Consider the following 26,126-nt stretch of genomic DNA (forward strand, 5'->3'; position numbering starts at 1 on the left):
GTTCCTCTCTGGTGTCACCTGGGCTTGGGCCAAAGTGAGAGGGGTGCTCTATCTCCTTGTTTTTCGCTGCCTTCTGAAAAATAAAAACAAATTTTCCAATGGAGAATGAGGTCAGAATAGATTGGATAAGCATTGTGAATTATGAGAGAGTTTGATGGATATAGCCTCTCTTTTAGCCAAAGACTAGTGAAAGTTGCTCGTTGGAGTCCGTAGTTGCGGACTATGTCCGTAGTCCATTGGATTCTGACTCAGTCTCCAGTTCCAGCTGTGAGTTCTTTGCCACTGGGAAGATCATTGAGCCTATCGAGAGGCATTGAATACTCACCCAGGCTAGGTGCCACTATGGCACTAGTGTGGATATCTTGTCAGGCTGGTTGCTTTTGGACAGCACTGTCCCCTGCTATCTCACGACACTGTTGAACATTTTGCCCCCTGGAGCTCATGTAGCATTTCCAGCGCTGTATGTGCAGACGATCTGGGAACCGGCTTCCTTCCAGACTCCAGCTGCATCTTTTGATATTCTCTGTTGACAGTATGTGGTGTTCCCCAAACGCTACCATTCCTATTAAGAATCATTTTAAAGATTAAAAACTGGTAAAATTTGACATTTTGCCCTAAACTGATAAAATTTGAAATTCTGGAGCATTTAGAAATAATTTTAACAGCATTACTTTAACTAAGATAGTAACGTTGTTCTAGGTACTTTCCTATTTTTATTGTTTTTAAATTCTGTTTTTGTTCTACTAATACCAGAAAAAGCAGTGCATTTTTCACTTTAATTTTCTGTCTTAGTTCTAGCAGGTTTAAATATAAAATATAAAATTTGTGACACTACTTAGGTACATGAACATAGTCATTGCTGTTTTGATGACCTGACCTTTTCATTATAAATCTGAAACATTCTGAATTAGCTTCTGGGATGTCAGGCTAAGTGACAGATCAAGAACATGACCTTTCAAAGTTCCTTTTCATACTGGCAATTAGATTTTGAACCTCAAAATAATTTACTCTTAATTTAAGCAGCTTATTAACCAATTGATATTTTCCCACAGTTATTTTAAATTAGATCAACTTCATTCCATTCCTGTAGACTGGCAATAAAAGAAGGTCATTGATAACATCTCATTTCATTTCATGAGCCCTGTGGTAAGCTTTTGGGTTGAATTCTTGGTCCTTATCTGGTGGCAATTTGAGAGAATTTTAGGGTCTTTGGTAGGTGGATCCTTGCTGGAGGAGGTGTGTCGCATGAGGTTTATTATCTTCACTTGGGCCATCTTGTCAAAACATGAGATCTGGCATGGAGAGCTTTCCTCTTCTTCCTCACCCTGTTTATTTTTTCTTCTTCCTCTTCTTTCTTTTTCCTCCCTTCTTTCTTCCTCTTATTTTTCTTATTGTCATGTGAGGTCTATAAAGACACATATGTGGGCTGGAGACGGCTTTGCAGTTAAGGTGCTTGACTGTGAAGCCTAAGGACCCATGTTTAACTCTGCAGATCCCATATAAGCCAGACACATGAGGTGACACAAGCGTGTAAGGTTGCACATGTGCAGGAGATGGCACACGGGTCTGGAGCTTGATTGCACTGGCTGTGACCCTGACATGCCAATTTTCTCTCTCACTCTCTCTGTCTTTAAAACCAAAAGAAAAAAAAAAAATCTCAAAATAGACACCTATGAGAAAGGTTGGAAAGACTGTGTTACAATGTCCTTTTCCCCAAAATTGGTGTCCTAGCCAACAGCAAATGCTTAGTAATACTTATTGAAGGGATGGTTGGCAGAAGGTTGCATTAACACAGATAAGTTTATGGCTAAATATGAAATAGTAAATACAAATAAAGCAAGTTTAAGTCACTAAATGTGTGAAAATAGAAATGGTTAAAAAATAAGACTAACTGAAAGCAGAGAAAAGCTTTGAATTCTTATAGATGCCAGGTAAGAATATTGAAGAAATCAGCGAGTAGGAGAATTGTCCACAAGGATGATGGGAGAGACAAACTGGGAAGAAACTATGTAGGTAGTTTTTAATTTTTATATGTTTTTTTTTCAGTGTATGTAGGCTGTCAGATATGTCTGGATTGTTCCATGAGTGTATACAAAAATGGCAGAAAAATATTATATAGGTGGGAGGTAATAGCTACCAATCAGTAAAAGCCTCTGGAAGGAAGAGCAGGTGGGTTAGACTCAGGCGCATAGACAGATAGGTCAAAATGAGAACAGTAACACACCAAATCCCAGTGTGAGCACTGTAGAGCCTGCTGATAAAACTTGGAAGGTTAGGGCTGGAGAGATGGCTTAGCAGTTAAGGAATGTGCCTTCAAAGAACCCAGGTTTGATTCTCCAGGTCCCATGTAAGCCAGATGTACATGGTGGCACTAATCTGGAGTTTGTAGAGGCCCTGGAGTGTCCATTCACTCTCTCTTTTTCTCTCCCTCTCTAGCAAATTAATAAAATCTTTTATAAAAAAAGAACTTGGAAGGTCAGTCTCATGCTGGAGAACCAAAATGTTATAGCAGTAAATCCAGACATGTTTGGGTGGTGTCTGACATGGGCCCAGAGCTATAGTACTGAGAGAGGAGAGGTGTGCCAGCCTCTTCCAAGCCCTAGTCATTGAGTTACTTCACAGGCTCTCTGAGGCTGTCCCCCAGCTATGCTCCTACTCGAACTAAATGTCACTAAAAATAAATTAAGAGCCTGGGGAAATGGCTCAGCACTTGTTTGCAAAGCCTACTGGGCTGGGTTAAATTCCCAAGCCACTCATGTAAAGCTTGACAGGTGTTCATTAGTAGCAACCAGAGATCCTCAAACGCACACACACACACACACATGCACACCTTAATTATTATGAGCTGGTATTTTGCTCATCACATTATCCTAAATATAGAAATTTCATACATCCTGGAAAAAGTTTCAGCCACTAGAGATGGTGAGGTATGGTATATTGTCTGAATTCTGTTTCCCATACTAACAAAATCTGCCCAACAACATGACCTATACCCATGTTTTTCTCTTCTTTTGGTATGATTCTTAATTTACTTATCATAAATACCTGACTAGCCACATAGTAGCTCATAATCACAGTTTTCCTAGGCTGCCATGATTCATTTCAAGAACTAGTCCTTTATGATGATTTTCTTTTCTTTATTTAACTCTGCACTGAGTTTTGAAGTCCTATCCATAAACAGAAAACCTGTCAACCACATTTTACCATTGCCTCTATAAGAGACATAAATTTAATTTTATGTATAGATTCACACAAAAAAATCCTCACTCAAAATTAATTAAAGAAAAACTAAAATATTTGAAAAGTTTTCAACTTTTGTGCCCTTTTGTGATTTCTAAGCTATGAATTTTGAAACAAAATTCCATTGTTAGGAATGTGAGTGAACATATGTTAGTTAAGATAAAGTCAAGCATAGAAAGGCAAATGCTATATGACACTGTTCACATGTGGAGCCTACTAGAACTGTTTCATGGAAGAAGCCAGTGGGATGATGCTGATCAGAGGCTGGGAGTTGGCAGAGGGTGTAAGATAATAAGGAGCTGTTGATCAATGCGTACAAAGTTCCAGATAGACTGCGTGAATAAGCTGTGGGACCCCGTGCACCACAGGGTGACCACAGTTGTGGTGGTTTGATTCAGGTGTCCCCCATAAACTTAGGTGTTCTGAATGCTAGGTTCCCAGCTGATGGGTATTTGGGAACTAATGCCTCGTGGAGAGAGTGTATTGTTGGGGGCGGGCTTATGGGTATTAAAGCCAGTTTCCCCATGCCAGTGTTTGGCACACCCTCCTGTTGCTGTGGTCCACCTTCTGTTGGCCAGGGGGTGTTGTCCACCCTCTGCTCATGCCATCGTTTTCCCCTGCCATCGTGAAGCTTCCTCTCGAGCCTGTAAGCCAAAATAAATCTCTTTTTCCCAGAAGCTGCTCTTGGTTGGGTGATTTCTACCAGCAATGCGAACCGGACTGCAACAACAGTCAATCATAAAGTATTACAGTTTCAAAATACCAAAAGCAGCACATTTTAAATGTATCACCATTACCGACCTCTCCTTAAAGAGTGTGATAGAGGTGTCACTATGTGACACTATCCTGAGATCAAGAAGGGACTGGTTCCATGACCTCAAAGTAGAAATTGGTACCTCTTATATGACACATACAATATTGAGCCATAGACATTTTGACATAGATGATGAAGGAGGAGAAAAAAAAAATTGATATACCAAAATAGAAGGGCAACTGCATAGAAAGGTGAGTGGGTTAACTGGAACTGAGGTGGCCCAGAGGGACAAAGGAGGGTAATAAGAGAGTATTAGGATCAAATTACAGTGTACTTATGTATTAAAATTCTCAATATAAAGGCAGAAACCAAAAATTTCTAATTAACCTGATGGTTATGCTAGAGTTATTTAGTCACATGTTGAATAATTATATCAAAATATCATCTTGTGATCCAAGAAAACACAATTATTTATTTGTCAATTAAAACAACTTTGAAAATAATTAATAATAAACATAGATAAGCCAAGGAATGTAATGGTTACATTTTTTAAAAATCAGAGTTTCTAGGTTCTATGAGGACCTCAATTTGTATAATTATTGTTTATTAACTATTGTCCCAACTTTAAACTAATTCATTTATATTCACAATTGCTTCATAAGGGGGAGGCTTTCAAACCACCAGATTCTGGTGTGTCTTAGGTTTCACTGATGAACTGTACAACAGATTTTATTTAATTTTTGGAGCAAAGTAAACAAAGAACAAAATAATTCGTTGCATGCAGTTTGCTTTTTTTTTTTTTTTAAATTAGTTTTGTACTCAGTGAATACAGTCAAGTTGGTACCATTGTTAGCCTTCTCCCCGACCGCCCCCTCCACAGGGACCCTCCTTGTTGTGGAATATGGGTGGTGCTTTGTGGGGTTAGCTATCAGTCATGAGTAGGAGGCAATGTCTCTGTGTAAATTGTGTGTTCCTTTAAGTTACATAGAAGGGAGCCCTGGCTAAGTCTTCAATAGCATAACTAGTAAAGGTTTAGCTTCTTTGATAATGAACTGCCACTTAATGCAGTTATGGAGAGAGTAATGAGATTTGACTGAGCAAAGAAGTTCATTTCCTAAAGAAAGTTGAGAAGAGCAATGGCCCATGACAGAACCAGGTGCTGCAAAACAATGACAGCAATGCCAGACATCTCCTGGAGCTGAAAGAGGAACATGTGAAAATGAGCTGGTAGGTGAAATAAATAAAGATGAAGACTTACCTGACACCTTAGTATCATTCCTGAGAAAGCAGGCAAATGTGTTCATAGCTTGTTATCAAATAATGAAATCTTATTCTCGAGACTGAGATAATTAAAGTAACTTTAAGGAAAGTAAATGTAAATGTTAAACATGTAAAAGTTTGATATAGGGAGGACAGGATTGAACCCAGAGTTCACTTCACCATCTGTGATGGCTGGACCATTGGCTGAGAGGGGCAAAAGGACTAGGCATCCTAGTACAATTCCACTTTATCTCTGTTGTTTAAGAGTCGTTAAGAATCTATCCTCAGAAGTTTCTGGAAGAGCCACACATTGATGGCCACCTTCCGCAAGAGCAGATCATAAACTGAAGGGATTTCATAAAATATTATTAAAAAGTTGAAGTAGAGGGCTGGAGAGATGGCTTAGCGGTTAAGCGCTTGCCTGTGAAGCCTAAGGACCCCGGTTCGAGGCTCGGTTCCCCAGGTCCCACATTAGCCAGATGCACAAGGGGGCGCACGCGTCTGGAGTTTGCAGAGGCTGGAAGCCCTGATGTGCCCATTCTCTCTCTCTCTCTCCTTCTATCTGTCTTTCTCTCTGTGTCTGTCACTCTCAAATAAATAAATAAAATTTAAAAAAATTTTTTAAAAGTTGAAGTAGAGATATCGTAAAATACGATTTGGAATGATTTACTATTGCTGGCCAATAACATTTAAACACTCAAAAAGTAAACATAAATCTTATCTTAGAAACTCTATTCATGAAATGATTATTATTTTAATGTCCAGGTCGGAAGAGTAGAAATAGAAGTAAAACTCAGAGCATGATTTCTGCAGACTTTATCTAGAGACAGTTTTACAGAACATGAAAAACCAAAAATGCCTCAAATCCTTTCAAAGATCTGCAAAGTCTTCCACCTAACTTTGAAAAGAGAAAGGGTAGGGGTGAGGGCTGCATTAACTTTACAGGTTTATGCAGAAATGTCTGCCAAGAGGGGCATACAAGGGTATCTGGATAATTGCAATTAAGAAATTTGTATTTCAGACATTTAAATAAGAAGTAAAGTGCCTACAGCTTTGTTATTATTCTTGTGCTCAGGGAATATTTCTTGAACATTTATGGTTTTCATGTATTTTGATTTTACACTTTAGAAGAATTATGACTGTAAAACAATTCTGAACAGTTCCCCTATGTTGTCAATGAAGCTATAGACCAGAGAGGTTAAATCATCTTTCTAGCTGTTAAGTAACATTTGAACTTACATCTAACTTCCAAACACATTCATATTCTGTCATTTAAGCAACTTTCATATTGTAATTCCACATTATAAATCCCTATATGCCTGCAGAGCCATATCTATATATATAAGCTCTTTAAAAATATGAATTGTAGCTGGGTTTGGTTGTTCACACCAATAATCCCAGGACGTAGGAGGCAGAGGCAGGAGGATTGCTGTGAGTTTGAGGCCAACCTGAGACTACATAGTGAATTCCAGGTCAGCCTGAGCTACCTCATAAAAACCAAAAAAAAAAAAAAAAAAAGAATTGTACTTGCTACATACAAGGGAATTAAAATCCAAATATTTCAACAGGTCCATACATCTGTGTAGGTGTTATGTTACAGGAAATCCAGTCTTCTCTGAATCTATATAAAAATGAGAAGTAATATAGTTAAGGGTATCCCATATATCTCTATTAAAATGTTGTTTTAATTTTCAAAATATGGACCACCTGAGCTATCAATAAGATCACCTTTTCATAAAATAATAATTTAAGTAAATATAAGAAAACATTTCAGGGCTGGAGAGATGGCTTAGCGGTTAAGCGCTTGCCTGTGAAGCCTAAGGACCCCAGTTCGAGGCTCGGTTCCCCAGGTCCCACATTAGCCAGATGCACAAGGGGGCGCACGCGTCTGGAGTTTGTTTGCAGAGGCTGGAAGCCCTGGCGTGCCCATTCTCTCTCTCTCTCCCTCCATCTGTCTTTCTCTCTGTGTCTGTTGCTCTCAAATAAATGAATAAAAATTTAAAAAAAAAGAAAACATTTCAGAATAAACTGAACTTCTATGTGAAAATTAACATAAGCTTCATTTTCATCAGTAGTGTGTCTTCAGGTTATTTTATTTTTTTATGTTTTGTTTTTCAAGGTAGGGCCTCACTCTAGCTCAGGTCAGTTTTGTTTTTTTTTTTTTTTAAATCTACAGTTTTATAGTAGTCAAAAAGAAATTGAGTATTTTTTTCTTGTGTGTGTGTGTGTGTGTGTGTGTGTGTGATCAGTTCTAAAACACCTCTCTTTTTAGTTACCTATTTGCTTCACAAAAGAGAATAATGTAATTACAGAAATTACAAAATATATTGACAATTAGTGATAAACCTCCTTTGATAAAAGTTGATGTGTTCTATTTTCTCCTTTAATACTGATAACAACTTAGTAAGCCATGTTCCTTTACTATATCCTATGCCACAGCCAGGGAAATTAAAGTTCATTTGGTTAAATAAAATGGCTAAGACAAAACAAGTTGAAAGCATACTCTCCTTGAAACTGATTTCTGCCCTTAAAATTGTTTTTAATTCAATTCATGAGATGATCTTCAACATGGAATATGTGCAGTATTGTAATAAAATGTGTAGTGTCCCTTTGATTTCAAAGTCATATTCTTAGATAACAAGTTTGAAATGGGACAGATAAACAAGTGGAAAGTACAAATAAAAGGTGATTTTAGGACTGGAGTGATGGCTTAGTGATTAAGGCACTTGCCAGGGAAGCCTAAGGATACAGATTCAATTCCCCAGTACCCACATAAGCCAGATGTACAAGGGGGCACTCATCCTCCATCTCTCAAATAAATAGAAAATAACAAAAAAAAATGGTGATTCTAAAATATTGGGCTGGAATTTATGAATATGTTAATGAGAAAAGAGGAGCCCACCTGATTCTGTCCATCATAAGTCCAAGTCATGCCAATTTCCATGTAGAAATCCCATTATAATATCATTTTGATATCTTAGATGTGCTGAAACTCTCTTTGCCAAAAGATACATATCATAATAATATGCCATGACTCTAGCCTATCGCAAGTAATTTTGAGAATTAGTTTATAGGATAGATTATCTTTGGTAGAGAAAATCACCTGGAAATCTTTGTAAAAAGATTGATTATAAGCCATATTCATTAATTTATTTATTAATATTTTATTTATGTATTTGCAAGAGTGAAACAGAGAGAATATGAATCATGCCATGACTCTGAGCCACTGCAAATGAACTCCAGATGCATGAACCATACATTATATATACACCCCACTTTGTGCATCTGGCTTTACATGGGTGCTGGGGAATCAAACCTGGGTTGTTAGGCTTTTCATGCAAGCACCTTAACCTCTGAGCCATGTCTACAGCCCCAAGAATTCTTATTTATAGGTAAGTCTTTGACTCTCAGAATTACATGGGTTAGAAATCAGTGCTAATATATTTTCCAATAAAACTCTGAAGGAAATGTTATAAGTTAAAATGACAAAGTTGGATGGCTTTTCAAAGGATATACAAGTTGAGCTGTAACTCTAGCTGGCCTATGGGCAACTTGAATTTTCTCTTCCCAAGACTATTCCCCTAGAAGCCTCAGAATCAATGAACTCTTCTCATGAGGAAACAGATTTGCCCAGATCCTCTAGAAACGGCAGGGAGGCCATGTCAGTTTAATTCACTGGGCAAGTCTCACATGTTTTTATTCTAAGTGACTGAATTGGGTGGGTGTACTTGTTAGCTGAAGGTGGCTGTAACCAGGGGTTTGGCCCTTGCTGATTTTTTTTTTCACCTTCACTTTTCATCTTTTTCACATTTGTGGAGGCTGGAGATACTGTGTGGCTCGACTAAAACAATGGAAAACTAGTGTGGTGAGAAACATGGCTACTCTGCAGCCATAACTCAAGCAAATCCATCCAACAAGTACAATGGGGCCTTAAGCTTCTCACTTATTACAGGTGCTTTGGAATTGATCCAAGCTACTGCAAGCTCACAGGTGAGCTATTATGATCTTGATGAGAAGGAGGAGGAAATAGCTTCTTGCCACAGATGAATCAATTAGAATCTTTAACTCAGGTCCTATATGCTTTGGCACCACATTATGCTGACTTCATTCCACTAAGCCAAGTGGCCCACTGTGCCTACAGAGTCCCACTCTGGATCTCCAAGTTCCTAAAACAAAGGCAGAAGAGTAGCCCAACTCAATGCTTGACAAAGAGTACATGAACTGATTAACTCAAAACACCATAGGTATGTATTGCCAGCTTGGCGCCAGTCAGTTCATTGGCTCTATCCTGATGCTGTGCTTTTCTGGTACTGTTTTGAATATATTCACCTACATGTCTTTGCCTGATCCTGACTCACCTGAAACTTCACACACTGACTCTTATTCCGAACCAGCAACATAGTAAAAAAAAAAAAAAAAACAAAAAACAAACTGTAGTGAAGGGAGTAATGGCAGAATTTAAAAAAAAAACAAAAAAACTATTCAGGTGTAACAAGATAAGTAGCGCTGTCTTTAAAATAGATTTATGTATCACCATTTAAATTCTTAATAAAATATTACTTGAGAAAATGCGTAGCTTTAATCAGCCTTAAGTTTGATGTCCATAATTCTTATCACTTTCCCTACTGAGCCATTTAGAATGAGTGAAGAAATAGAAAATTCATAATCAGTTTTGTAGTGAAGTAAAATTTTTCCTTTCAAAAAATATGCCAGAGGGCTAGAGAGATGGCTTAGTGGTTAAGGCATTTGCTTGTGAAGCCAAAGGCCCCAGGTTCAATTCCCCAGGACCCACATAAGCCAGAAACCAGATGCACAAGTTGACACATGTATCTGGAGTTTGCTTACAGTGGCTGAAGGCCCTGGCATACCCATTCTCTCTCAATCTGCCTCTATCTCTCTCTCTTTCTCTCTGTGAAATAAATAAATAAAATATTTTAAAAATATGCCAGGACTGGAGAAATGGCTTAGTGGTTAAGGTGCTTGCTTGTGAAGCCTAAGAATGCATTTCAAATCTCCAAGTCCCAAGTAAGCCAAACACTGTGATCCAAGCGCACAAATATCACACGTGAGCCACAAGGGGCACACGTGTCCGGAGTTCATTCACAGGAGCTAAAAGGCCCTGGCATTCCCATTCTCTATCTCTCTGTCTCTCTCTAAAAAAGAAAAGAAAAGAATAATAAATAAAATTCAAACAAAAATATGCCATATTGACTTGTCTATTTAAAAAGGTATGATGTTGATATTTTTCTTATGTTCATTTATCTTACACTCCCACCAAAAGTCTAGCCAGCAGCATTAGAAGTTTTCAAAAATCAATAAACAATTTGTCTCTGCAAATAAGAGCCCTATTTTCCAGTGTGTGATTAGTTTTCCAAAGCAGCCAGCATAAGGATGAGCTAGACCAGTTCATAGCCACTTTGAATTAATCTTGAGACGGGACTAAAAGCTGAAACAATGCATGGGTATTATCATAATACATGGGTATTATTTGAGGCAGACTGAAAATGCAGGTAGCTGTTCTCTGTAGTGCATGCAAATGGCAGGAATAGCTTCCAAGTTCAGTAGCCTTGTTCAGTACTTTGGAAGGAAGGGACTTCAGAAGTGAGAGAGAGAAGGAAGGAAGAGAAGAGGGAGGGAAGAAGGAAGAAAATGGGAAAGACATTCCCTCCGATGCACGAAATTGGAATTGTGTTCTACTGTCTTCTCCTGGAACCTCCACCCAAAAGAGAAAAATAACAAAAAGATGTTAAGCTGCTCAGTGGTACCTACTGCATATGGATTCTATGTGCTCTAAATTTTCTCCTCTGCATCGTATTAGTTCTATTGGAAGACCTGTTTCAGTAATGCATTGTACTTCGTCCTCTGTCTGTGAATGTCTTCATTAAAGATATGAAGTAAATTTAGCCAGTGATGACATTGGAATGATCTGCCTTATCTTCAGGTCCTCAAGGAGCCATAGTAACTGCAAATTAAGCTAAAGCAAATTACCACCAGAGGCATATTTTTTTTTTAAAGAGAAAGACTTTTTTTTGATATATATTTTTTTTAGTATTTATTTATTTGAGAGCAACAGACACACAGAGAAAGACAGATAGAGGGAGAGAGACAGAATGGGCGCGCCAGGGCTTCCAGCCACTGCAAACAAACTCCAGACGCGTGCACCCCCTTGTGCATCTGGCTAACGTGGGACCTGGGGAACCAAGCCTCGAACCAAGGTCCATAGGCTTCACAGGTGAGCTCTTAACCGCTAAGCCATCTCTCCAGCCCACCAGAGGCATATTTTATAAATACTAGTAAGTAAACAGTAAGAATCTCTGAGAAAATAGATTTTTTTTTTTTTAACTTTGTAGGCCATTCTTTACAAATCATTTGGGGGATTGTGTGTGTACTTTTCTAGTTCCCCATTCTGGAATCTCTGAGTATGTGGATTAAGAATGATTTGGGCCTGATAACTGCTTTAGTGCAACCCTGCAAAGCCACTGAGGAACTCCCAGCGAATGACAGCCTCTCTCTCTGCTCCCTCTGATCTTGCCTCCTCCATATCACTGACTGCATCTGTCTCTCACTGTGGATTTATTTTCTCTCTCTCTCTCTCTCTCTTTCTCTCTCTCTTTTGTATGCACAGACTTTTCCATTCACACATCCCAGAATGCAATGTGTATTTCTTAGACCTAGTGCCTCATGATCCTTTCCTAACAGTGACTCCAACATTTCCCCAAGACTCGCCATGTCCTCAATCCCATCCTAATATGTGGTATTTCCAAACTGCACTCCAGAAACACCTCAGGCTCACCAGAGCTCTGCCCACAGCACTGTAGTGTTCAGTGCCATTTCTGTTCTACTCACACTGTGCACTGAAATTGCTTCCTAGGCATTTTCATTGCTAGCTTGCTGTATAGCCCAGTAGGCATTTCAAACATACTGATTTTGAATAAAGGAACATTCAAATGAAATATAGTGGCCCCACTGGAAATGTGAGATACATACTTTTTGAAGAAGCCTAAGGAGCATAAGCATATATAAGTTCACAGGAGACAATAACTACAAAAAGGCCAGAACTGAATGCCTGTGGCCAGCCATGCCAGTGATTTCACATCAGTAGAGGGAGATGCCATTGTGAATTAAGAAAGAGAAGAATTTGAACATATCGCCTTGTGCTACTGTGTTCAGCACTGATACCTCTTACAGATAGGAGGAGTTTGCGTCATTTGTGCTCCTAAGAGGCTCGTGTGGGCTTTGGAGGTAACATGGCTTCACTCTTTTACATGCAAGTATGATATAGTCATTCTGGAAGCCATATTTATAATAGCTAGAAATTGCTCACTTTGCAGATGAGAAAACTAGGCTCAAATAGTTAAAGTGGGTCGCCCAAAGTAATTAAGTTGGTTATTGGCCAAAATGATAGATGATAATTCTTAGTTTCCAAAATACTACTCCATGCTGTGCCACTAAAATTAATGGTTAATTTTAAGCTATAGAACTCAAAATTTCTGGTATTATTTGGGGCTCTTATTATAAACAATTTTAGCAACAGGCTTAGAACACATTTTCTTAGATCTCAAATTTCTACATAGTGTTATTTGTAAACAGGATATTTTGTTAAGAATTAAAATAAACATATCCCATGAGGATAATTAAAGCCTTTTGAAAAACAATTAAGTACTCAGAGGGATTCTAGTACTTGTTGTGAAATATGGAAATTACCAAAGCCAGAAATTTAAAATATTAAAATTCTTGCCAAAGTATAGGTATCACAATTTTTAAAAAGTCCAAATAACAATGCATTCACCAAAGATTTTTTTCCATAGTGACCTTGCAAATGAATAAATATACTTACCATAGATTTAAATAATGGTTGAAAGACACATCCATTCTTTCATTCATAAAATAATTATAAGTTCTATTGTTATCAGAGTCATCCTGAGAAATGTAATTATTTATTGTCTCAAATGGCATATATATATATAAACAGATGTTTTTTTAAAAAAAAAACTTTATTTGGGCTGGAGAGATGGCTTAGCGGTTAAGCGCTTGCCTGTGAAGCCTAAGGACGCCGGTTCGAGGCTCAGTTCCCCAGGTCCCACGTTAGCCAGATGCACAAGGGGGCGCACGCGTCTGGAGTTCATTTGCAGAGGCTGGAAGTCCTGGCGCGCCCATTCTCTCTCTCTCCCTCTATCTGTCTTTCTCTCTGTGTCTGTCGCTCTCAAATAAATAAATTAATTTAAAAAAACTATTTATTTATTTGAGAGAAAACAATATAAAAAGGGCAGACAGAGAGAAAAAGAGTATAGGCATGCTAGGACCTTCTGCCACTTCAAACAAACTCCGTATGCATGTGACACTATGTGCATCTGGCTTTACATGGGTACTGGGTAATTGAACCTGGCTGTTAAGCTTTGCTACCAAGCACCTTTAACCACTGAGAAATCTCTCCAGCCCTAAACAGATTTTTTCAAAGAAATTTTACATGTGCCATGCCAACATCTGAGCAGGCTGGCAGGTTATAAATCTAGGCAGGAGTTGATGCTTTGAGCTTGATTGCAAAGATGTAGGATGCCTTCTTCTTTGGGTCCTATGTCTTTTAAAGCCCTCAGTGGTAAGATGAGACCTGCTTGATTATTTTAATGGAGGTTGATGTGTTTTACTCAGAATCTACTGACTCCCATGTTAATCACATTTACCTGAGCTTTATCATCTAAAATTTAAACAAGCGAGCAGACCATAGTTGATACACTATCACATAAATATACTTACCACTGGCACTATGTCATTATATACAACTGGAAATTATGCTAGCACCCTGATTAAATTGGGAAGCATCCAATTAACCAACAGCCAGATGAGCATGAATTTCATTGTTCTAATGTGTTAAATAAAAGCAAGCATGCTTTCAGAAGTTATAGGAGAGAAAATTCAGTCCATCTTAGGGAATTGGTGGCCTGAGAAAGTAACATTTGGAATGGTGCCTGAAAACATAAAAATATAGCTAAACAAGCTGTAGAGGAAACATTTCCATGTAGAGGAGCTCTGAAGTAGGCAGGAGAAAGTAGTAGCTGGGAGGAATGGTTGTTTACACTGGATCCCTGGGAAGAATGGTTGTTACACTGGATCCCTGGGAGGAATGGTTGTTTACACTGGATGCCTGGGAATAATGGCTGTTTACACTGGATCCCTGGGAGGAATGGTTGTTTACACTGTATCCCTGGGAGGAATGTTGTATATGTTTATTTACATTGAATCCCTGGGAAGAGTGGTTGTATACACTGGGTCCCTTGAGGGGAATGGTAGTATAAACTGGATCCCTCAGGTTGTATACACTGGATCCAGTGGGGGCATGGTTGCATACACTTGATCCCTTGAGGACATGGTTGTATACATTGGACCCCTTGGGGAAATGGTTTTATATACTGAATCCCTTGGTGTAATGCTTGTATACACTAGATCCCTTGGGGACATGGTTGTATATATTGGATCCCTTGGGAGAAAATTAGGCAGAAGGATTCTTGAAGGATAGAACAATTCATATTCCCCAAGAGTTTGTTGTTCATGTTACATACAGATTTTCACTCTTAAGGTGAGGACGTTTGTATGAAGTCATTCTATCTGGTGTGTACCAAATGAATGGGAAAAGAATAAGACCAGGATGCAGGGGCAGTACAGATAATAGATGACTGTACCTGGATAGGAGAGATGGAAAGGACGGACTTATCTCTTCAGATACTTCATGGAGGGATGCCTCTGGAGAACAAAATAGCTAGATTTTAAAAATATTTATTTATTTTGAGAGAAAGAGAGAGAGAGAGAGGCAGATAGAGAGAATGGGCATGCCAGGGCCTCCAGTCACTGCAAATGAACTCCAAAGACAGGTGCCACCATGAGCATCAGGCTTATGTGGGTTCTGGGGAGTTGAGTCTGGGTCCTTTGGCTTTGCAGGCAGGTGCCTTTATTGCTAAACCATCTCCCGAGCCTCACAATGACTACCTTTAAGTCTTGAGGCAGAAGTTTTATTAAGGAAAATTCTAAGATAACCAACTCACTCAGTTGCTAGGACAATAGTGGCATTTGGGGAAGGAGGCAGAGTCCAGGATGGGCCACACTGAGCTGGAGGTTTTTATGGTATAACAAAGTGGAGAGGTCTAACAGGAAGATGGTCATGTAGCATTGAGAATCTAAGAAATGGAGGATCAGAGAAAATTAAGAAATGTAGAACTCACATCACTACTAAGAAGTCACAGAAGGCAAACACTAAAAATGCTCCAAGTGTATGTAGCACATTAATTTAAAGAACAGTGTTTTAGAGCTCATGAAAATGGGCTAACAAATCAAAAATAAACTGAAAATGCAACTAGATGCTTTTACAAAAGAGTCTATGAACAAGAAACACAAAACCCATTCAGGCATAAGTAGATATTTTGTATCTGTAGTGGTTTGAATGTAAGTGCCACAATCGTCTCATGTGTTTACAATAGGCTTATGTGTTTAAATAGTTAATTCTAAGTTGACGGCACTGTTCTGGAAGGTTGTGGAACCTTTACGGGGTGGAGTCTTGGTGGAGGATGTGTGTTACTGAGTAGCAGTTGCCTTATCCTGCCCTGCTACCTCTTTGATCTGCTTCCTCCCTGCCCATGCCACAACATGACACTGTTTTCCTGCTCCTGTGTTTCTTTCCCCACCATGCTGGACTCCACCCTGCAGAACTGTAAACTGAAATCAACTCTCTCCTTCACTAACAGGCCTCCGGTCCAAGATTCAGCCCCGGCAATGCAAAAGTAACTGACACATTATGACTAGGGGAATTATTGTCTATATCTACATTTTGCCTAGTGCCTCAAAAACTTAGCCCTCAATGTTTCAGAAAGCCTCTTTTCTCTCCAATGATCTATGAGGAGGAAACAAATCAATGAAAAATAATTAACATCAAATGAAAACATAATCAAGAAGATTCTGTTAGCTGAGAAAATGAAACTAAGATAAATAGCATGCATTCTCCAGATCTTTGTGTACATTTTGATTTTTAAAGATGATAGTTATCATGTGGTTTTAGGTAAATGTGTTCCAGAGTAGTTAGTCATCTCATAGATGTGTCTGTATTAAGACTTGCTAATAGTGTGGTGTTGGCAAAAATAAAGTGTTTCAAATCTGATGCTTCTGAAGCCAAAAGACTTCAAAGTAATAACTGTGCTGCGGAGGTTGTGCTAACATGAAAATCAATGCTAAGTGAAAAAAAGCAATAGAATCATAAAAGGAAAACAACAATATTTATAATTAATGACAACTAAATCATAACAGTTAACTATTATGGAGTGATCAACTTATTTCCAATGCTCTTCTGAATGGTGCACGTTGGCTCCTTTAATAATTGAAATGTACTTACAAAGGAGTAAGTACAGTCACTGTCCCCAGGATAGAAACGAAGCCACAGAGACAAGAGTCTCCAGAGACAAACTTGAATATAGTTCGTTTACAAATTAAAAGTAATCAGTAATAATATGTATTTATAATTAAACAGGTATTCATTTTATGTTCTATACAAATATACATTTTTAAGGCCAACCTGGTGAGGCAGGCATCTTACCATCATATTCCAAAGAAACTGAGCTATAAGGAGGTATATAACTAACAAATAATCATTGTGGAGTACATATTGATGTGGGCCTGAGAGCCTTGTGGGATTAGAACTCCAATGGCAATGGCTCTCACGTTTTGCTTTATCTAACTACCAGGGAATTGAGGACACAGACTCTTGGGTAGGATGCATTAGGAAATTTATTTTAGGGAGAGTTAGGATTGAGAGGGAAGGCAAAAGCCCAGGGTAAAAGAAGTAATTTCCCCCTTTCCAGACTGCCTGGAGACAAAGAAGGGTAAGAAGCTAAGGGAGTCAGGGAGACGGGGAGAGAGAGAGAGAGAGGTCAGAGAGAAGCAAACACACATGTCTTAGGTCCATTTATATGAGTCAAACATCCAGCTAGAGTGAGTCTCATCACCAGACTCAGGTGTGGAAGGGACGAGCCTAATTGGTTCATGACTCAGAAACACCGTCTCTGAACTTTACCTTGTCCTCCTAGAGTGTAAATGAAAAACGAGGTAACATAGAAAGTACCTTTCAGCTTCTCAGTTTTATAAATGAACAGCTTTCAGACTCATGTACAAATTTTCCCCCTTCTTTCCACAATTCTTTATTTGCCTTTTCATGATAGGACTTATGGTATACTTTATTATTATAATTAGTTTACTCATGCATAGTCATTTATAAAATGCATTTACCTGACTATTTGTATAATGTCATGAAAGATAGATTATTTGGTTGATGCTATGTAACCTTCATGCAGCTTTTTCATTGGAGGGCTTCTCCTATTTTACAGATAAGGTGACTGAGCTTCGGGGGAGGCTTTGCAGCATATTTAAATCATATAACCAGGAAAGGGAAAGCTGGTATCAAGCCCAGAAAGCTTGAAGCCCAGCTATCAGTTTGCTCAACCTTTTGTCCTAGATCTGAGAATGTGAAATATGAGAAATAAGTAATGTGTTTGTCTAAAACCATGTTTGTCAGGCCCACTCAAGTAGTAACTTTTATAATTAGAAGTTTTACTTTTGTTTTGACTAGAGGGGGCTCCCTGCAAAGTACATATAAGCTAGCCAGTTTGCAGCTCATGAAAAACCAAAACCCTAAAGAAATAACCAAATGGGGGCTAGAGAGATGACTAAGCAGTTAAAGTGCTTGTCTGGAAAACCTAAAGACCAGAGTTCGATTCCCCAATACCCACATAAAGCCAGATGCCCAAAGTGGTTCATGCATCTGGAGTTTGTTTGCAGGGGCTAGAAACTCTTGTGTATTCTCCCCCCAGCCCTCTCTCTCTCTCTCTCTCTCTCTCTCTCTGTCTGTCTATTGAAATGTGTGAGGTTTGTAAAACTTTGTTTATGACTGAGCTTGGGGCCACCATATCATCAGTAGACAGTGTGTGTGTGTGTGTGTGTGTGTGTGTGTGTGTGTGTGACCATTTATAACACAAACAGCTACAGGATTATACAGTTATACATTAAGCTTGAGTCTAAAGAGCTAAAGAGTGTCCTGTAAGGGGGAGGGTACAGCTAACAGAATTTAACTTATTAAAGAAAAGAAAATGTTGGGCTGGAGAGATGGCTTAGCGGTTAAGTGCTTGCCTGTGAAGCCTAAGGACCCCGGTTCGAGGCTCGCTTCCCCAGGTCCCACGTTAGCCAGATGCACAAGGGGGCGCACGCGTCTGGAGTTCGTTTGCAGAGGCTGGAAGCCCTGGCGCACCCATTCTCTCTCTCTCTCTCCCTCCCTCTGTCTTTCTCTCTGTGTCTGTTGCTCTCAAATAAATAAATAAATAAATAATTAAAAAAAAGAAAAGAAAAGAAAAGAAAATGTTACCCAACAAGAAATGTCTGCCTCAAGTGGGCCATAATCTGAAGGGGTGCAGGAAACCCGTAGAGACATTGGCATAGTGGGAAATGACTGCTAGGTAGTCTACACTGTGCCCCGTACACAATCCGAGTGGGTCAGCTCACACAGAAGTGGGACCCATTTTTGAGGTCATCACAGGATAAGATTCTTCTTGTGATAAATTGAATCACTGTCAAGAACTAACTCCACTGCATATCCAAATCCCTGTGCAGCTTCACTCTTCACCTAAAGGGCCTTAATATTCCTGGAGCCATAACCAAGTCGTCTACTGATTTCTCTCTTTCCACATTATACATGTAGTTCTTTCCATTTCTCCTTACTTGTCTGACTTATTTTATCACCTGCACATCCACACATGCACAGGTATCATTTATGAGATTTGACATTTGTAACAAACAGAAAAGAGACTCATTGCTTACTGTTGATTAGAAGTGGAGAAGTAAAATTTGTGCCTAGCAAGACAGAGAGTTTTTGAATGATACAATATTCTATAGAAGTTAACATTCTTTCAGGTGACTAAGGAAATCCTTCCCTTTGCTTACTGAAATCTTTTTTAATGACAATAGGAATATGGTAATCTTCTAAGGGACTCTTATGGGAATGAACTAAGTATTCTGTGAGAATATTTGATATGGCATTGCTGTTCAGAATGCCATTCATGAATTAGAAATTTAATCTATGTCTATATACAGCAGTTATTAATGCAGGGGGGTTACATTAAAGATTTCAGTCCATACTGTCGATTTGCCTAACACTTCTTTTCACTATTCACAGGAATGTAACCTGGAATAGCTTAGCTATTCCAGATACACACTGCTCGCCAGAGCTAGAGGAAGGCTACCAGTGCCCACCAGGATTTAAATGCATGGACCTGGAAGATCTGGGACTTAGCAGGCAAGAGCTGGGCTACAGTGGCTTTAATGAGATAGGTCTGTCTTACTTGTAACACACATTTCAGTTTCTATTTTGTCATGCTTATGAAATGGAAATAATAATTGTGTACTTAATATTTTATGTTATCTCTCACTGTACTATAAAAGAAATACAGGTGCAAATGTTAATTCTCTGCCTATATAGTAATATGCTACATTTAAGGTCCACAACATATACACTCTGTGTAGGCTACAATGTCTGCATAGGGCTAAAGAAGCTTTTATGTTGGGCATTTTGGAAGCTTAATTATAGCATTTAAAATATTCATTTGTTGAATTAGTTTCTTGCTAAGCTTAGCAAGAGTTGATGTCCTTCTATGTGTAGCTATACCTTAATAATCAAGGTAAGTCTTAAAAACTTTAACATTAGGCATTTAAGACTGTGGAGAATTCTGGGACAGAAAATTGTTAGTGAAATACTTACTGAGTATTCATACTCTGGGTGATTTATGGGAGAACTTACATGTTACTGTGAAGAGGCAAATTATATTATATTTATTATATTTATATTATATTATATTATATATAATACATAATTATAATTATATATTAATTATATATATAATATATGATATATATCCTTGCCTTTTCTAAGTGCTGAAATGGACACTAATATGCATAATGTAATTGTTACGCCATATGCATAATTGAATTACTATATAATGGAATAAGCATTTTGATTTAGCTGACATCAGGGTATTTTTTACAAGTCTAGTTGCACATATTTAATTACTAAAGCTGTGACTTATAGGGAACCCCACTATACTAAAGGTACAGTCTCTCAGAGAAAAAAGTCACCTTCTGAATGGTATTGGCTAGGGAACACCAGTTCTCCAAGAAATGACCCTTGGGGTGGTAGATGCCCATTAAAGCAATTATCTTACTGTAGTTGTCCTTGTTGCTTTGAACAAATGTCTCTGAAAGACTTAAATGTCTTAAAAATAGGAAGTACATTCTTTCATTTCATGTCTCCAGGGCCTATTCAATGTCTAGCTCATAGTGAGTCCTCTATAAATATTTACTAATGGGCTGACAAAAGTCTGTGTCCTTTTGAATTCACCAGTCACTTCAAGTTTATGTTAGGAGGTAGAACCACCATAGAGAGTAAAGATGTTTTCTAGCCTTTCTTGTCCCCAGCTTAGTGTTTGTGTTAGCAATTCTCACAATTATTCAAGACTTCTCTTTCTATACAAGTGTAATTTGGCCCATTTGCTTTTCTTAATGGGTGGTAGAAATCATTATCATTGCCTAACTAATGGAGAGTTAATGAAATATTGACTTTTTACTATGATCCAAAAAATTTAAATGGTCAGTATAATTTAGGTTGCAATGGATACCTTCTTTCTATGACACATCTCTTTAGATACAAGCTGCTATGTTTTAGCAGATAGTTTTTAAAGTTCATATAGAAACAAAAAATGGTGTTTCTTCTAAAATGAATCATTGTAATTATGAGACATGTGTGGGCATGTTTTATGTACTCAGCTCAATTTAAAACATAGTAGAGTGCCTGGTCAGTGCATTTGAATATGTAAGCAACAATTACTGAGTGAAAGAATTATATTTCCTTTTCTTGCTAATCAATTTATATAAACATGAAGTTTAAATTAATTTATAAGTTTCCGTTATAAGTGATTTTGTCATTAAAATTGATGATGTTCAAAACCTCACATTCACAAGCAAGAGGCATTAAGGAGAAAAAGATTACAAAGAGTTAAGATAGCTTGTTATTCCTAAAATCAACCCAAGCATCAGAGACAGTGTGAAACAAAAAATTCCACTTTTCAAGCTGAGCCTGATAGCATTGGCTGTAATACCAAAAACTCAAAGCCGAGGCAGTAAGATTACAAATTCAAGGTCATTCTTGGTTAAAAAAGTGTTTGAGGCCCAGCCTAGATGACTAGTGATACTGTCTCAAAATAAAAGTAAAATATAGCTGAGGTTGTAGTTTATGGTTAAGGGTTCCAACTTTGCTGATCTGTCTTGTCAAGGATGGACTAAAATCTAAACTGAGCTTTAAAAAATCTAGCTGAACTTTAGTGTAACATGGGGAACCTTAATTTGTTTGCTTCTGTATCTTTTGAAAAAAGAATGTCTCTTTTAAATAGTAATTTTATATGTTCCTGTAACAAAGTGTGATATTTCAATACACGTACACAAAAGAGGTGATAACCTGTATTGCTGTATCTGAACTTACGTGTACTGTCTTCTGCCATGTATTTGAAAAGGACATGAGCAGGTGACACCCTTGTGGTTGGATTTGGATGAAGTACAGTGGTTCAAAGAAATTAACCTAGGGTTTTGTTTTTTTAAAATATACTCTATTTATTTTCAAGGGGGGGGGGAGAGAGACAGAGAGAGAGAGAGAGAGAGAGAGAGAGAGAGAATGAGCATGATGCAAATAAAGCCACTGCAAACAAACTCCAGATGGATGCACCCTTTTGTGGACCTGGATTTGCATGGCTCCTGGGGGATTAGACCTGGGTCATTAGGCTTTGCAGGCAAGCACCTTAAACCAGTGAACAATCTCTTCAGCCTGAGTTTTTTAAATGTTCAATTATTAAGTTAATTTAGGGAGGAATCACAAATTGCTGGGTTTATTTAAGAGGAATTGGGATCTGGGAAGCAGGTTGGAACAGTCATAATAACATTGAAAGTAGGAGAGTTGCACTCATGTGGAGAACACAACATAGTCAGTGAGATGCATTCATGAGAAATGGCTGTGGAAGGAACACACACACACACACACACACACACACACACACACACACACACACACGGAAGATAACACCGTGGTGGAGTAATTTAGAAGAATCGCATGCGCAAAGCAAAGCATCCATCTCAAGCCTCCTCGTGGAAGAAAGTGAAAAAGTGGTGATGGTTTGAGGATAGGAGAAGGTCCCAGGCAATGACAAACAGGTGTTGATTGTACGATTGTAACCCGAGTTTATGGAAGTTGCACAGGTGACAAGCCCAGAGTTAGAGAAAGCACCATGAGGTTGATCTAGAGTGCCAGGGGAATTTGCCTGTGGCTGATTCGGAGACCAGAGGAAAATCATACCTGTGATTAAAGTGAGAAATTATCCCAAACTATAAAACAAAGGCATGTTGGAAATTACTCAGACCAAGAAACTGTTCTCTGCTCTCCCCCAACCCAGCCTGGGTGTGCGGGGCAGCCTGACTCACGTGTACCCCTGTGACCAGAGCGAGGACAGGAAGAAAAGACCCTAGGGTCTTCACCGTGGCCCCGCTGTATCACAGAGAGATGGCTTCAGAAGAGAATTACTTCAGTTGAAATGCCGTTCACAACAGACTTGTAGGGTTGCTATGAGAAGTAAGTGGGAAGCTACACTTAGGATGTTCTGTAGTATAGGTAACACAAAATAGCCAGAAATGATAGTGGCCATGGCAAAATATGTAGGGATACGTGTGTTACAAGAGGGAAAACAACTTTCATCAGGAAGGGCAGGGTATAGAAGGCTTCAGATAAGCACACCAATGCTTCTCTTAATTCCCTTTGGTTCACAGCAGTTCACTATTTGGGCTGTTTTTGGAACCTACAGCAGAAGGAGATGACAGGTTTAAGGGGACAAAGTATTCTTAACCTTGCACATGCCTATTTGATACCCCAAATTCACTCCATCCTAATCCTTAAATTGGAAGGCAGATACTTGGTATTGTTTAGTCTTCAATCATCCATAATTCCTCTCCTGTCACTCAAAATTCTTCTCATTCCTGTGGTTTGTTTGTCTCTTGAGAATCTTGTGGACACTTAGCTCAGACCACTGACTTATAAAATTGCTTCAACCCCATATATATATTTACTCTATCCCTAAGCATTTGAACTTGTGGCTCAGTCTTTCCAATAGATGTCCAACAGGCTTTCCTCCCACATAACTCAAAAAGAAACTGTTGCAGGACACTGAGAGAAGGACACAGCCATGCTGTGTTATTCATGGTCTCTAGAATGCAGTGTTTGGTTTTGTAGAACCCTTTAAAACCCAGGGTCACATGGTGGCTGAGATGCAGACACAGCCAGTTAAAACGCTTCCACCCAGTTAAACACTTTTTTTCTGTGGGCTTTTTCTTTTCTTTCTTTCTTTATTTTATTTATTTTTATTGACAGCCTCCATAATTGTAAACAATATCTCATGGTAATTGCCTCCCTCCCTGTCCTGGAGGCTGATGTGGAAGCTTTGGGCAGACTAATCATCAATGAACTCAGCTAAAAGAGACCCTGTTCTGGTGGCTGATCTGGACAGCTGGTCCATGGCAGAATCACATTTGATAACTGGCCAGACACATCCTCCAACATATTGATGCCTAGATATATCTGGCTTTATTTGCTCTGAAGTCTTCAGTAAAAGGGATACATGAGAATAAGAATGATTCCCACTGCAAATCAGTGGTCCCTGGAGGGTCATCTCTGGCCTTTGATCTAGTCCTTTGCATCCTGTGTGACAGAGTTCCAGTGGCCCCTCAGCATCTCACAGGATTGATTCCAGGACCCCCATGGATACTAACATCTGCAGATGCTCCAAGTCCCTGGATAAAATGGCATATTTGTATATAACCCATGCATACCCTCTATTCTACTTTAAATCTTCCCTACATAATCTATAATTCCTGATAAAATATAAATGTTATGTTAAGAGGTGATATGCTGCATTTTGGGAAAATAACAATTGGTGCCAAAAGTCTGCATTTTTTCATACATATGCATCTATATATGTATGTATGTATATATATACCAAATCCACACATAAGGAATCTGTGGCTATGAAAGACCCCTGTAACATGTAATATACATGAGTTAGGAGTAAGACTATATATAGGAAAATTGTTTTCCTGAAAGGCAATGCAGTTTTATGAGATAATCTATTGCTGTGTAATAGACATGGGCATATGGGCAAGTTCTGTAGACAATGGCAGTGCAAGTGAGTAAATTATGCTATGATAGACAATCAGATGGTAAATATACATTTTAGGGATGTGTGGGATAATGAACATAGAATTTGTGAGCTGACACAGTTTGTCCAGATTTGTTGTTATTAAAATTCAATTCAAAGACACACATACACATGCACACACACTTATACATGGGCTGGGTATTTAGTTTAACAGTAGATCACATCCATAGAATTTTCAAGACCCTATGTTTCATACTAAGAGCACAAAAATATTAAGAATTTACTATATATAATTTTAGCAAATCCATTAATTTTTGTATGAAATTTTAATTTTGCTTTCTAAATTATCACAAATTAACTAGTAATTTCCATCTAAAAATATTTTGAAACTGCATGTTCATTTCTAAATTAGACATGTTACATAAAGCATATTTATACTGTGAGTCCTCTCGATAAAAAGGCTCCAAGCCTTTTCATATATACATCCTCCTGGAAATATCAAGTAGATACACTACTAGGTATCAGTTCACAGGTGTTAAAGTATGCCTTTGGGATGCTTATGCAAATTTAATGTGATGACCTGTGATCTTTGTAAATTTTCACTTGCATCAAAAGATTAATTATGCCTTTCAATAAAATGCAGGGAATCAAAATGCAACTGTGTGTGTGAGATTCTCAGATTTCCAAGTCACTTCTGAAAAAGGCTATTATCAACATTGAAAAGATTATCCACCCCCAAAGGAAAATAAACTATGTATTTTAATTGTCATTACTGGTATTTCCCTTCTGTGACTTTAGGAAGTATTGACAATGAGATATGAACTCAGCTCCCCATGACAGTCATAAATCAGCTTTATTAAATATTGATGAAAAATTCAATGGCTACCTTTTATCGCTGGTAGTGTTTGGTTCTGCTAACTACCCCTGTATATTGCTGAATAAGATTGACAATCTTTCCCACAGGTAAAACATTTCAGTTAATACAGGATATAGTTGACTTTAAAATTCCCCATATATTTTTGTCATTCTATTATTTTGATAATTAATTCTATATTATATCTGATAATAAATATGGGCATAAATATGGCAAAAGCAATGTGCCTTGACGCAAATCATAATCGAATATAAATTGAACTGTCTTAGTGATGATGATAAAAATTGATTCCTCAGATTTAAATGCTTTTAAATTACATTTCAATGCTGCTATACATAATACCAGATGAAAACTTTACAAATGAGTGTAAAATAGAAATGTATTTCATAGCTATAACCATTATTTATTACGGAATGTACATGTTCTTGCAGTTGCTCAAAAAAGGCGCAGTCAAGATGAATTTGTAAAACATTAATTATGATTTATAATGTTTCCAGGAAAGGCACCGAAAGGTAGTTTCCCCTGTATTTGTCTTTATGCTTAGTGTTGCCACTGCAATTTATTATTGATTTTTATGAAAAATACATATGGAAGAGAGAACTAGGGCACTGGGATCGAACCAAAGCATGTGTGCTTATTTTAATGTGATATTTTGATCTAATTCTGTATTTACTCTCTAAGAAATTTTTTTCATGTAACAAGGAAAAACTGACATTTCTGTTGAATAAAA

At 38.1% G+C, this 26,126-nt stretch overlaps 1 protein-coding gene across 2 annotated transcripts in view; it reads left to right on the top strand.

Moving 5' to 3' along the window:
- Window positions 1-26,126, top strand: part of Nalcn (sodium leak channel, non-selective) — a 332,253-nt gene that overhangs the window by 44,196 nt on the left and 261,931 nt on the right. For both annotated transcript variants that reach the window (XM_045146251.1, XM_045146252.1), the window contains exon 7: window positions 19,455-19,609. In XM_045146251.1, coding sequence (XP_045002186.1) covers window positions 19,455-19,609 — 155 coding nt within the window. The remainder of the gene's footprint in view (window positions 1-19,454; window positions 19,610-26,126) is intronic.

This window comes from Jaculus jaculus, chromosome 3, assembly GCF_020740685.1.
Source record: "Jaculus jaculus isolate mJacJac1 chromosome 3, mJacJac1.mat.Y.cur, whole genome shotgun sequence".
Taxonomy (NCBI): Eukaryota; Metazoa; Chordata; class Mammalia; order Rodentia; family Dipodidae; genus Jaculus; species Jaculus jaculus.